Below are 13,357 nucleotides of genomic sequence, written 5' to 3'. Positions count from 1 at the left end.
TTAACAATTATGTGCGATGCACATTTCTGCTTGTTGAACTGCAAACTGGTTTTCCTCCTCTTTGTTCTTCTCTTTTTGCCTATAGGGCAATTTCTCCCTCTCCATCTTGCAGGGCTGGTAGTTCAAATACAGTGCTATGGTGATGATACCCGCTCCAAGGGCGACAATGATGATGATGATGATGGTGGAGCTGATTCCTTCATCCAGTCCTGCCCAAGCACAGAAGGCACAGAATTGGGAGGGCTCAAGGGCAAGAGAATCACCCTGCCCCAGCCCACCAAGCTCACTTCTCAGTCTCAGCCTCCCCACCCCACTGCAGTTTTTCTTCTTTCTATGTTTCGATAAGAATCCCCACACCCCTGGGCAATTTCCATCCTGGGCCTGACAGTAGGGCTGCCACAGTCACCTTGAACAATGAGAGCAATGTCTTTGCTGACGGAGCCCAGCAGGTTAGTGGCCGTGCAGCAGTAGGTTCCAGTGTGGTTCTGCGTAGCCTTCTGCGGCACATCAAGGTTGAAGGACACTCCATTCCAGGTACACACCAAGTACGGAGTTGGGTTTCCCTTTGGGACACAGGCTAGCATCTGTTCTGTCCCTTCCATCCATGTCTGGTTGCTAGGGCAACCAGATTCCTCTAAGCGTGGTCTGTCTGGAAAAAATGAGAGTCCCCAAGGGAACAGAATTCAGTGTGCACCTTCCCTCCTCCCTGGTCATGCTCACGTCTCCTTCTGCTAATCCAAATGCTGTGTCCCCTCCACCTAAGGGTGGACCATCAGCTCCCTGCTTTGAGCCACTCCTCTTTCCTCCTGTCCCTATGCGCAGGGAGTCTGAGGCACAGCACAGGGCACTTCCATGGACACTGACTCAGAGATGTGGACTGCTCTGCCAATGGTGGCCCTGCGTCCCCTGCTTCTCAGTGAGTGAGGACATGGGTAGTGGTGAACCCAGAAAGGAGCACTTCCCCATTTTTTCAAAATACAAATTTTTATGTGGAAATTTCCTTTCTCAGGGTAAATTCCAACTGTCACTTCCCAACGTTCTCAGCCAACTGGCCCGCAACTAGTGCCAACTGATCGCTAACCCACTTTCTTCTGTTCTCAGCTTCCCTCATGTTTCTCCCCCACTCACTTTGCTTGTGGTTAGGTAAGCTTGGAGAGCTTTAATTTAATTTAATTTTTTTTTTAATATAAAGAGAAAAAATGGGGCAACTCTAGTAATGAAGCTGCGAGCCAGGACCTCTGGAAATGGGGCAGTAAGAACCCTTGCTTTGAGAGGAAGGGTCAGGCCTGCACTCACACAAGACACGGAGCTGGACTGTGGTGGTTCTGATCAACTGCTGACCCTGAACCTCCAAAGAGGCCTCACAGGAGATGTTTCGGCCGTCATCTTCCTCTGTGGTGGTAAGTAAAAACCAGACGGGCTCCCCAGGGGCGGCGGGGTCTGGGGCTCCCTGAAGCCGAAGAGTAGGGCTGGGTGAGGTTAACACGTGCCCTGAACAGGTCACATTAATGTCTGTCCCCACTAATGTTAATTCTTCTACCTCCAGGATTGGTGGCGGGAAGCCTATAAGAAAAGGAAAAAGACAACCAAACATCTTTCACAAAACTGGCAGCCCCTTGGACACTCCTGCTGCTGGTGGCATCCTTGGGTAGGCGGACAGCAGAACAAAGACTATGGAGACCATTACTGCTGGGTGCCAAATGGCAGGAGCCACAAAGGCGGTTTGGGAATTTGAGAGCTTTTTCCTACAATAAATGCGGCATGCCCACATTGGGCTGTTTCTGAGGCACGGAGAGCAAGATGTCTTTTCATCTTACAGGTTTCCTCCTCACCTCAAGTGATTGTTCCTAGAAACAGGTTCAAGCACTCACAATCGCCCCGTGAGTAAGATGGCCTAGGGAAACAGGGTGAAGGCTGGATAAAACTACCGTCTCAGTTCATGTCTCCCACCTGCCTGCACTCGTCAGAAAATCACCAAGGCTTTACTGTGGAAGTTTTCAGTGGCACAGCACACTCACAGGACAGGGAAGAGGCTGGTAACTTACTATAGATGTGCACTGGCTCTCTTGCTTTCTGTTCCATCGGACCCAGAGACACATGGCAGGCCAGCTCCTGATCACCCGTCTCCATGGCCCGAACAGTGGCATTGGCCCATGCGGTGTCTCCCTCCCAGGAGAGGAAGGGGCTCAGCTCCTGGTCATCCAAGAACATGTGGAACATCACCTCTTTGGCTGGGAACACCCCAGCCAGCTCACAGCTCACGGCCTCTGCCGTCCCGACCTCCAGAAGTGGAGAGACCCAGATTTGGGGGGGCTGAGAGAATTCTGCCAAGAAATGAGGAAGAGGAAAGAAAGGAGAAAAACCATGATAAATCATGTCATGTAGGACCGCACTATGAAGGAAGAAAGTAGGGCAAAAAGGTCTCTGTCCCCCAGGGTGAACTTAAACCCCAGAAAGAGATGAAGCTCAGTTACCCTCACACCCACATCCTAAACACTGTGGGGAACTTAGTCCCAAAGGCCAAGGTAAGATGAGGAAAATGAGCCTTAGGATTCCTTCCATATCTGAGCTCTGACTCACCAAAAATGTGGAGCACTCTGCTGGCTGAGCTGGAGTGAAAGAGCCTGCCACCCTGTGAACTCAGGTCCAGTTCTGCGTGGCAGGAGATATTGCACCCGTGATCCTCCCTGTGCGCTTTGACATTGATGGCGATCTCAGCCATCTGCAAGGCCACAGCCAAGCTCACAAAGTTCTTTCTCTGTAGTTCTCTATTACCCTGAAGAAGGGTAAGGGTGAGGCTCTCCAGGGGTGCTACCTTGGGCACATGGCACTTCACCGTAAACACTTCATCTGAGGCCACCCATGCAGGCAGCAGCTCCAGGATCACCTGCTCCGGTGGCTCTTTAAGACAAAAACACGGGTTCGGTAGCTACTCACCTCTCCAGAAAGAAATGGTACAGGACAGGCATCCTGTGATGGAAGGTGATGGCTACCCTTAAACCATCTGACCAACAGTGTCAGATGGGACAAGTTAGCCTTTGGCTCTTCTTCTGCCCACCAAAGGAGGCCAAAGCCATAACCAAGGAATATGACTGCTGAAGGGAGGTGCCTCGCTTTGATGGTTGCTACCGTTCTGGAGAGCTTTTCTCTCTTACCAGAGTGCTTCAGAGGTGTGAGGAGCTTCAGGGGTGCTCCTGAACATCAGACCAACCTACACAGAGCTAACCACACTCCTACCCCACAGGGATGGGTCTTGTTCTTAAAGCCATATCGTTGCTAATGCTATCTGCCCACCTGAAAGACCCTCCTCACCCATTCCCATCACTTCAAATCCTGACCACTGTGCCGGCGTGGGGCTCCGGAGACTCCTCTTCCATGAAGACTTCTCCAACTAGACCCTCCTTTCTCCAATCCCTGTTCACTCTAAGAATTTGTGGCAAATAATTTAGCACCTATTTTATACTGTTGTGACCATTTATAAGTGAGCATTATTAGCATATGCCCCCTGTATTTGAACATATTCTCAAGCACATCTGTCTGGTTGCCCTCTATGGTATGCTCCTAATTTAAAAGCCTACACCAAAGGGAAATAGAAGTAATTGGCTCTAACTCCCACAGTATGATGGAAATCTTTATTGAGGTCCCTAACTCTCTCTCCTAAAAGAAATCTCTAATTTCCCCTAAATAAGGCACGGTCACGTTCCCCCATGCTTCCCTTCCTCCCTGGCCCTCAGCCGCACTCACGGTACATGGTGATGTCCAGGCTTGCGTCCTTTTGGATCCCTGTGCAAGAGAAGAAGCACTGCAGAATGGAACTCTCTGTGACGTCCTCCAGGAGAAACTCCTTCCACTGGGGCCCTTTGCCCACCTGGGTTTTCTTTAGGGAGGTCTCAATTCCACTGGGTCCTGGGTCTGGACAGCTAGTGCTGCAGTTGACCATTAGGGATTGTCCAAACTTTACTAGGGCCTGTTCTGGCTGAACAGAGACCTCAAATAGCCCTTCTGTGGCCCCTGAAATGATCAACCGTACATGCCAAAGACTCTGATGAGGACCACAAGACCCAAACAAAATCCAGAGCCTGCTTATCTAGTTAGAGAGAATAGAAACCTCCTCTGCATGAAAAGGTAGAGGGGACTAGCCAAGAAAAAGACCCTTATTGAACAAGTTAGAATCCTGAGTCCACCACCAGTCCCTCCACTCATCACCTTTCTTGGGGTCTGATTGCCCCTTTCGTGTCACTGTGGAAACTATGGAGTTGCTAAAAATTATGCCCAGGAAACCACACTCTTCCTAAACTTCCAGAAATCTTGGAAGCTCCCAGGATGACCCCCAGGGTCACTCATTTTCCATGGAACTTTTCATCTCTTCTCAAAGTAAGACTGTTCCATTTTGCTTTGGTGCTAAAGCACCAGAAGTTTTGGAATGCTTAAGAGTTTTATCTGTTAGGGAAATCTCAGGTACAGTGAGAGAGACATCTCTCTCAGGCAAATTTTAGACACCTGATGTAGGTGAGGAGCACAGTCTCATGAAAGCTTCCCTAGAGTCCCCTTTAGCTATGCCAAACCCACCATCTACTTCATCTCCCAAATACCAGTGCCCTCTGGGAATAGGCCCTCTTGTAGCAATGTTACCTCGAGGCTCCAGCTCCTTTCTTGCCATTCAGAGAACTCACTCCTTATACCTGAGCTATGGACTGTGTCCTATCTAAGTCCTGCTGTGGCTCTTCATGACACAAAGGGTGGCAACAAAGTAGTAAAGATATTTTCAGGAGTAGAAAAAATAGGACGGCCCTGGGGCAGCAGGGAGCCAAGCTGAGAAGTAGCATTTCTTATGGAGAGTTCTCACTGATGGTCTAGTATCCTGTCTCTTAATTTGGTTTATTCTAATATAACCAGAGACACCTAGATTCTGTGTCCTAGTGATCCAAAGAATAGGAATCTCTCCTAAGGATCCAGACGCGTGAATACTAGAGTGTTGCCTCATTCAGGACTTCCTATCCTCTTCCTCATTGACCAGCCACCTGTGCCCTAGCACATATGGCTAAAGAAACTTTGGCAAATAGCCTCACCTGGGGAAGACAGCAAAGCCAGCAGGGCCCAGACACCAAACAGCAGCATTTTCATCCTTATGAGAAAGGCCAACAGCTGGAGAGAAAGAAATAGCAGTGTTTCACATATTTTCCCAAATCTTATGTTAAGATTTAGAAAATATCAATTGTTTATATCTAATGTTATTTTGAAAGTGGCGTGAGAAGGGCACAGAAAAATGGACTTCCTACTGTTTCAAGGGCATGCTTACTCAGCTGTGTAATTTTTTTTTAATAATGCACAGTCACATTAACTTGTACATTGTAGAATCCCAATTAGCTTTTGAATTCCTTGAGATAAAGTACTCTCTAACGCCTACTCCAAGCTACGCACTCACTACTGCTCTATAGACACTTTCTCAATCACATCTTGTCTAATAATTTAACATTTAGTAAATATATACTATGTTCCAGGCACTGGGCTGCTTTACTTTAAAAATCCACCTCCTCTTTTTACAGATCAGATGAAGGCTAAGAGAGGTGAAGTAACTGATCCCAAATCACACAACCAGTTAACTGGTGGAGGCAGAATTCAAACCCAGGCATCGTGACTGCTGGGCAATGTTCTCAGTACTTCACTGCTTCTGTATATTCAATGAGTCTTTACTATCCGTGCTTTGACGGGGCCACACCGTCATAGACAACTCCCCATAGAGGTGAATCCAAGAGCTCCTTCTATTTTATTCACCTCCCCTTAGCTTGCTGATGTTACCTTTTTCTGCAGAGCCTGATCTTGTTGTGACTTAATCTTAGAGACTATGTTCTGCTCCTAGAGTCTTAGCTAAAAAAAGATTTCCCATCTCTGACCACTATAAGCCAAGCTAGTTGGTTTTCCCTTGTAGTTGTCACCAGTATGTGTCCATGCCACATAAACAGATATAAGAAAATGGGGGCTCCTTTTTGTTTTCATACTCATATACTAACACATACTCCCAATATCCCCACAGCTCTAATATTTCATCCTTCTTTTCACATGGCGTGTTATGATAAGGTACTAAAATATGAAATTTTATATTCCTTTTCTTAAGAAGAAAGACAACAGCATCCCTATGGGAAACAATTGTTACATCTCTGAACTTCCTTCTGCTTAATCTGTAGATCGCATCCCAAATGAAAGGGCTAAACTCTCTCAACTGCTGGACCTGTACTCCGGCCCGGGAGAGGGGCAGGCAGAGAGGGGAGGGCGGCAGACCCTAAGGTGCAGCTGGATTGCTTTGGGCTGTGTAGCCTGACCTAGACTTCCTGTCCCAGTTTAGGGTTCTCACCATCCGTGTATATTCCGGGGCTCCTGGCAATTTCTTATACACACCTGAGTCACGTTCCAGCCTTTGCTCTCTCTCTCTGCCTGCAACTGGCCTCGTCCCTCGCCCAGTTCAAAGTATCTCTGCGCTGAGGGCCCCCCTCCTTTTAGCCGCGGTGCCGCCCCACACCACAGCACTCCCGTAAGCGAAGACACTGCTTTCTACGCCCACAGCACGTTCCGAACACGCTCTCACGTACTTCTTAGGCCTGTCACTCTGGTTACCTCCCTCCCTGGACGGCAGGCCCCTTGAGGGCAGGGCCCTCGGGGGTTTTTTCCGATGGATCCCAAGCACCCAGAATGGTTGTAGGAGTTCAGCAGCTACGAATGAATGGGCGACCGAACTAGCTAGGATATTTACAACAGGATGTTCACAAATACTGTGTGAGGACCTGTGCCCGCCATTTGGATACAGTTTTAAGAAGGCCAGTTCGCTCAGAAGAGTTTCCTCTCTAGCGTGCCCACAACACGGCTCTCATGCTCTCAGCCCCGCAGGCCATGAAGGCTTTTAACGGAGGATAGTTTGTAAAACATTTTTTTAAAAAACATGAGGGAAAAAAGATAATGAGTGCCCTTCTGGATTTCCAGCTCACTTAAGTGTGAGAGGGCGAAGGTCGCCATGAGGCCTTATCTCCATAGATTCCACAAAAAATCTGGGCGGAAACGCTGGCATGTACCCAATCAAACAAGACAAAACCTAAATCCTCACTGAGGGCCGTTCCTTGCTGCTCCTGCCGCTCATCCGGTCGCTCGCCGGCGGATTCGCCCGCTTCGTCGCGCGTCTCTTCTGAGACGCTCTCGGCTTCCACCACGCGCCGAGACCGTTTGGTCGCGCTGGCAGGCACCACCAGGCTGGGGCGCGCGGGGGCGCGCGAGGACGCTCCTGACCGGTGGAGCTCCCTGATCTACCTAGAAACTCGTGACGTATGGAACGCAGTTTAGCAAGGGTTGGCTGAGACGAGTGAGGCGGCCGGGAAGCTAAGACCGGAGGCGAAGATGAGGGTAGGGAAGTCTGGACCCTGGTCGACAGAGAGCGCCTACTTAAGATAATCGCAACTAAATAAAACAAAATGAAAACAAAAGGAAAGGGTTTGTTGCAGAAAACAATGGCTCCACAAGGAAAGCAAGGGACCGTCTTCCCCTGTGCATCTCGCAGTGCCGTCTGAACACGGGAGCCGTTTCGCGCGGGAGTGGGCTGCGCGCGCAGCTGCCGTCCCGCCTTGGGTAGCGGAGCTTGCTTGGCGTTGGGCTTCTGTTCTTTGCTGGCTCGAAATCCTACTGGGGCCCTCTCTCGGCTCATCCTGGGTGTACGGAGAGAGGGATTTAGCTGGACTCTACCGATATCCGGAAAGTCCCTTTCGTGCCCTGCCCTCCATATACTAGTCACACGATCGAGTGCCCTAGAATTTCCTCACTTCCTACCAGACGTGCCTTCGTTCTTGCACCTCCCAACCTCGAGGGAGCAATGAGTCATAAATATGGGGTGAGAGTAAACCCATCTCTGTTTCATCTGTCTCCACCCTGTATCCCTTTCCTTGGTTTCCATGTCAGATGTCCTCCTGGGGTTGTTTCTCAGAACATTTTCCCTGAGTCCAAACTGGGCCATTCTCATGGCCATCATTTTATACCTTTGGCTGCCCCTCCATCGTTGGTCTGACCGTGAGCCATGGGCTGAGTTCCTTGGTGCAGTGAGATTTAAGGACTTGGGGGTTTTGTTTATTTGCTTTCAGAAAGTGATTTTGTGTATCCACTATCTCATTTAATATACCTACCATCGAGGGAGGCATTACTGTTAACCCCATTTATGGATAAGGAAACAGACTTGGAGAGGCTTCACTATTCTCTATATCAGGGAGGTTGTTAACGTAGTTGGCAATTTTGATGTCCAGCACAAGTGTTAAGAACCAACATTTTTCTTTTTAGTATCTGCGTGACTTCTTGTGCTGCAACTAACTCCTTTGTACCCTAGCTGTACCCGTGCTCTATCTGCTCTACTGACAGTTGGAGGGAGAATGTGGCATGAAAGAGAAGCTTTGTCACCAGACAAGCCTGCCTATGACTCCCTCTTCGGGGTCTCACTAGATTTGGGGGCTACGGGAAAATTACATAGCTTCTAATTTTCTGACCTGTCAAAATAAATGACATTTAGTTTATGTACATGAGAGTGCCTACCACTGTATTTTTTTAAATTTTTTAAAAAAAAATTCAATTACAGTTTACATTCAATATTATTCAGTCTCTATGTGGCTTCTTCTATAGATCTGTGGTTATAATACTTCTATTCAGCTTGGCTTCAGTTGGTTATTCAGGTTGATTCATCTATAATTTAGTTGAAAATCTGTTTGGTGCTGGGAGGAGGTAACGTCCACCTGCCCTGTGGCCATCTTGAATCCCCTGCCTACCATTGTTTTTGACTGTAATAGGTATTCAGTAAGTGATAATCTATCTTCCTTTTACAGTCTCAGAAAGGCTTTTCCCAACTCATTAAAAGTGTTGGGCTTTTTCTTTATAGCACGTATCACTACCTGACATTAAGTTAAATATCCAGTGATAGCCTAGGCTAGCTCATTCAGGTTAGTCCATCTCTTCTCGACTCTGCATTGAGTGATGTCAGGTTGGTAGCTTGAAAATAGTCATGGTGGAAGCAGTTATATTACTAAAGTTGTCAAAAAGTTGCAAATTAGGATTGTTTTTATGGGTTTTTTCTTCTTTTTGAGAGCTGGTTGTTAACTATTTACCAACATACCACTGTATATATCTGTTTATTGTTTTCTATATAAACTGTCATAATTTTAGACTGTCTTCTTATTGCTGTATCCTTAGCACTTAGAACAAGGCCTGCACATGGTATGCATTCAATAAATATTGAATAATTGAATGAACTGGAAAGGCTGAGAAAAATTAATGTCAAACCTTAATTTTGTGGGGAAGCATTTCATCTCCTTCAAAGGAGTCTTAGCTTTGTGACTGCTTTCTGTTTTCATTCTGCTTCTCCACCTCTTGTCCCCGAAGGTGTTGATGAGAATGAGAATTGGGATATGTCCAGAGAAGACACCACCACAACCCTCTTCCAGCCAACAAGCTTGGTTCATCATCCCACCTCTGACATCCTCTGTCATTAGGAGAGAACAGAGGAACTATGCTTGTCAAAGATATGCTCTCAACTCCTCTTAACCCAAACAGCTCAAAAGGACAAAGTGAGAGGACCTTAGATTCCGTTTCTCCAAAAAGGTGTTTTTTTTTTAATCTCTTCACAAAGTTCCCAGCAATTACTATTGCATGGGCTCATTTTTAAAAGCTTGCAGAGATTTCTGGGAAGTTTTAATTGATAGGTTTTTATTTTATCTTCATGGTAATATTTTAAGAAGTATTAAATTTGTCTGAAGTCACATGGTAATTTAAAGTCCTTATGAAAATAGAGCACATATCAAAATTTATCAGCTTGTGAAATTTAAATATGTACATTTGATTATATGTTAATTGTATTTCAGTAAAGCTGTTTTTAAAAGTCTATGGAAATATTAACTTCATAAATATTTTTCAGGATCAGTAATCAAAATTTCAGTTTAATGTGAGAATGTTTTAGCATTTTTGGATTTTTTTTTTGCCAATTTCTCAATTTGTATATCAACTTAGTATGTTACTTCCAGCAAAACATATCTGTGATGTGGATGTTCATGTTGTTTTCTAGTAAATCTCTTACCTCATTTCTAGCATATTTACTTTTTTTGATCCTTTACAAATTCATTTTTCTGGTTAATGCATATCAAATCTGAAGATAGTTCATAAGTTCTGCCATAGCAACCTCTTTAAATCACACTCATTTCTCTTTTGTGGCCTTGAATCACTCAATACATAAAACAAAGTAGAGCTCCCTGGCTGAAGCAGAGATGGGAGGGGCGGTGGGGGCAGGTGGAGCAGGGGACAATATTCTAACCAGTTGAGCTACCTGGCCAGCGCCAAAACGTACTTGGTTTGACCAAACCTTACACTAAAGGAAGCACCTAGAGGCCCCTTGCATTCTCCTGTACTCCGCCCATCAGCAGGGAAACACAAAGCTCAACTAGCGCTGCAGATGTCTGGTTTCCATCCTAGAAGTGACATTTCTTTCAAATGAACTTGGAACAAAAGTAGCCAGGGGTGTACTGCAGAGCTTCAGACACTTCACAGACACAAGCACTGGTCAACTGGGACCCAAGTCCCAGGGATGTGAGCAGGGATGGGAGGTACGGCCAGATGCAGGTCCAGGGGGACACTGTGGGTGGCTATAGCGCTGGTTGAGGAACAGACCCATCCTTGGGAGCAAGCTGCACTGATCTGTGCAGGGGGCTCCTGTGCTCCACCACCCTTTCTGGGAAGCAAGGTGTCCCTCATATTTCTGGAAAGGCTGTCCAGTGCCTGTTTCCACTTATAAAATCAGCTGCTGGGGTGCACCTTGCTCCCACTCTCATTTTCTCCAGGAGTGAAAACCACCCCTCCTAGGTTTCAAGTTAGATGAGTGCTAAGTGTCTTCACTATGGTTTTTGGTTGAACAAGAAGATTAGAAATAAAAGCTTAGTACAATGGGAGAATCTCTGCCCTAACCTAGGAGATGAGGGGTCAGGGAATTAACTTTCATGGAAAACAGAAGCTCCAACTGTTTGCCATGTAGGAACTGTGATTTGTCCTTATCAACCACCTGGAAGGTAGTTGCCTTTCTTCCCCATAGTGCAAATAAGAAAACAAGCTTGAGAGAAGTAACTTGGGAACTCTTTCTTTACTATTGCAATAGGATATTACTGATTGAAATCTGTCCTTACTACTTTAAGTAGTGTCTGCATTATTTTTGACAAGGGGAGATACCCAGGATCAGCCTTTTTAAGTGTCTTTCTTTTGCAGGATCAACCTTTTCAATAAGCATCCCAGGGATGTTTAAGTATAGAGGTCCATAGACCATCTTTTGAGAAATTGTATTTCTCCACTGACACTTTTGCCTGGCATCCATTTTGAATGGGGGCTATGTTTTCTCCTATACTGCATTGTGTGCAGTCCACTCAGTTTTCATTGCAGTGAGAACATTCCAGAGACCAACCTAAGGAGCTACTCCATGTGTTTTTCCAGTCACCTCTGGGATTAATTGCATTTCATCAGAATCCAGTAATGTTACTCCATGTTGACAACCACGCCCCTGCCCCCCTCCGCCCCCCACACACACATTTTACAAAGCCTTGAACATCCATAAGCCTACACGAAAAGGAGTAGAGTGCCAGGACACCTTCAGGTACAGGTGGGGCCTCCTCACTATACCTGTATATGGCAGTATACGGCATAGTGTTGGTTGACTCTTGACACCCATTTCTACCCCCTTCTCTACAGGTGTTGGAAGCCTGGGCACCACATAGCACAGACTCCTTTGATGGCAGGGTTCTGACAATAAAAGATACTTAGGTGAAACTGGAAGGGGGAAAGGAGGTGGAAGTTACTCTTTTCTCCTGTGTAGCAGCAGGTATGCGGGCCGCGTGCTGGACTGCGTATTTCCCCACCGGCCACAAGCTCTGGGGCTGTGGGGCTGCAGTCACCTCAGCGGTGGTTTCCGGAAGTTTCCTGACTCCTGAATGTCAGCAGCAATTTGGAATCTATGGAGAGCAACTGTGGCAAAGTAACCTGAAACCTAGGGTGCGATCCCTTCAACCCCCACACCCCACCCCCTGCACTAACCTCTCCAATGATAAGCACCAATTGCTTGCATAAAAATTTTTTTGTTTCGCTTAAAATGGCTAGAGTGGTTTCAGGTTTCGTCTGTGGCAGTTTTAAAATATGTCCACAAATTCTTTGATTCTCCTTTCGTCAAAAGGTTAAACCTAAATCCCCTCCCCTTGAATGTGAGCTGGACTATTTATGTTGTGCAGCAGAAGTGAAGCTATGCGCCTTCGGAGGCTAGGTCATAAAAAGGTCAGCTTCTGTCTCTGTCTCAGATGGTTAACTCTGGAGAGAGCCACCCATCATGTTGTGAAGACATTCAATCAAGCAGCATGTGGACAGGTCCGTATGGGGAGGAACTGAGGTTTACTAAACCACATTCAGTAAGTCGGTGAGACTTACATTCCTGAGTGAGTAAAAGATATTCTGAAAGAGCAAGGTTTGATAATCAACCTAAATGACCACAAATAAATGCTGGCAGTTTAGTAACATGGGATGAAGAATGGTGCCCACTTCTCATGGGACAATAGCGCAGCCTCCCAGCGGAACAGTGGGACTCCCTCCAACAACCTGCACCACCCTGGCAGCCACGTGACTGACCCACCTTGAAGAGGGACCCTCCAGCCTCACTCAAGACTTCAAATGCCTGCAGCCCTGACCAAAATCTTGAGAACCCCATGGGAGACCTAGAGCCCGAACTTCCTGAACCACTCCTAAATTCTTGACTCACAGAAATTGTGAGGAATGTTTATTGTTGTTTTAAGCCATTATTTTACATGATCTGTTACATAGCACCAGTCGATGAATGCACTGTGTAATACAGGGGTTTTGCTAGGCAGAATTGAGACCCTCTGAGCTGGCATACGGGTGCCCCAGGCTCTAAGTCTTCCCTTCTACCATAATACTTGCCATGCCAACAACCCATAGATTTTTGTGGGTACAAAATGCCCTGACACTGTCACATAAAGGGGACAAATGTGCAAATATAGAGTTTTGTTGTTTTGGAGGGAAAACCTTCAAGCAGAACAATAGCAGAGTTTACTCAATCCCCAAGCTTTCAGAGAAGAGGATTAGGTCAGACTTAGTTGGACCATGTGTCCCAGGGCTGAAGCCCCTGTAGACGGGGCCTGCCTGGGAAGCATCACGTTTGTAGGGAAGGTGAGTGTTAGAAATGCACAAGAGACAGGGACCCGAGGAGCTGGATGATCTGATCCAAGTGCCTTTATTTGATGATGAGCTTACAGGCGGGCTCAGCCTGGACCAACTGCAGCCCGGGCTGCGGGGAGGCAAG

General features: G+C 46.8%; 1 protein-coding gene across 1 annotated transcript; it reads right to left on the bottom strand.

The window, feature by feature from the left end:
* Positions 1–5,124, bottom strand: LOC129070174 (intercellular adhesion molecule 5-like). The gene is made up of 7 exons (XM_054572988.1): positions 5,070–5,124; positions 3,745–4,011; positions 2,581–2,901; positions 2,046–2,324; positions 1,297–1,563; positions 407–649; positions 1–209 (listed from the first exon to the last, which is right to left on the bottom strand). The coding sequence occupies exons 1-7, from the start codon at positions 5,122–5,124 to the stop codon at positions 1–3; spliced, it is 1,641 nt and encodes a 546-aa protein (XP_054428963.1).
* Positions 5,125–13,357: the final 8,233 nt, after the last annotated feature.

This window comes from Pteronotus mesoamericanus, unplaced genomic scaffold, assembly GCF_021234165.1.
Source record: "Pteronotus mesoamericanus isolate MK-2021 breed Mesoamerican mustached bat unplaced genomic scaffold, CSHL_Meso_final contig_246, whole genome shotgun sequence".
NCBI classification, from domain to species: domain Eukaryota; kingdom Metazoa; phylum Chordata; class Mammalia; order Chiroptera; family Mormoopidae; genus Pteronotus; species Pteronotus mesoamericanus.
The sequence above is the reverse complement of the archived record's forward strand: the minus strand, read 5'-3'. Positions and strand labels throughout refer to the sequence as shown.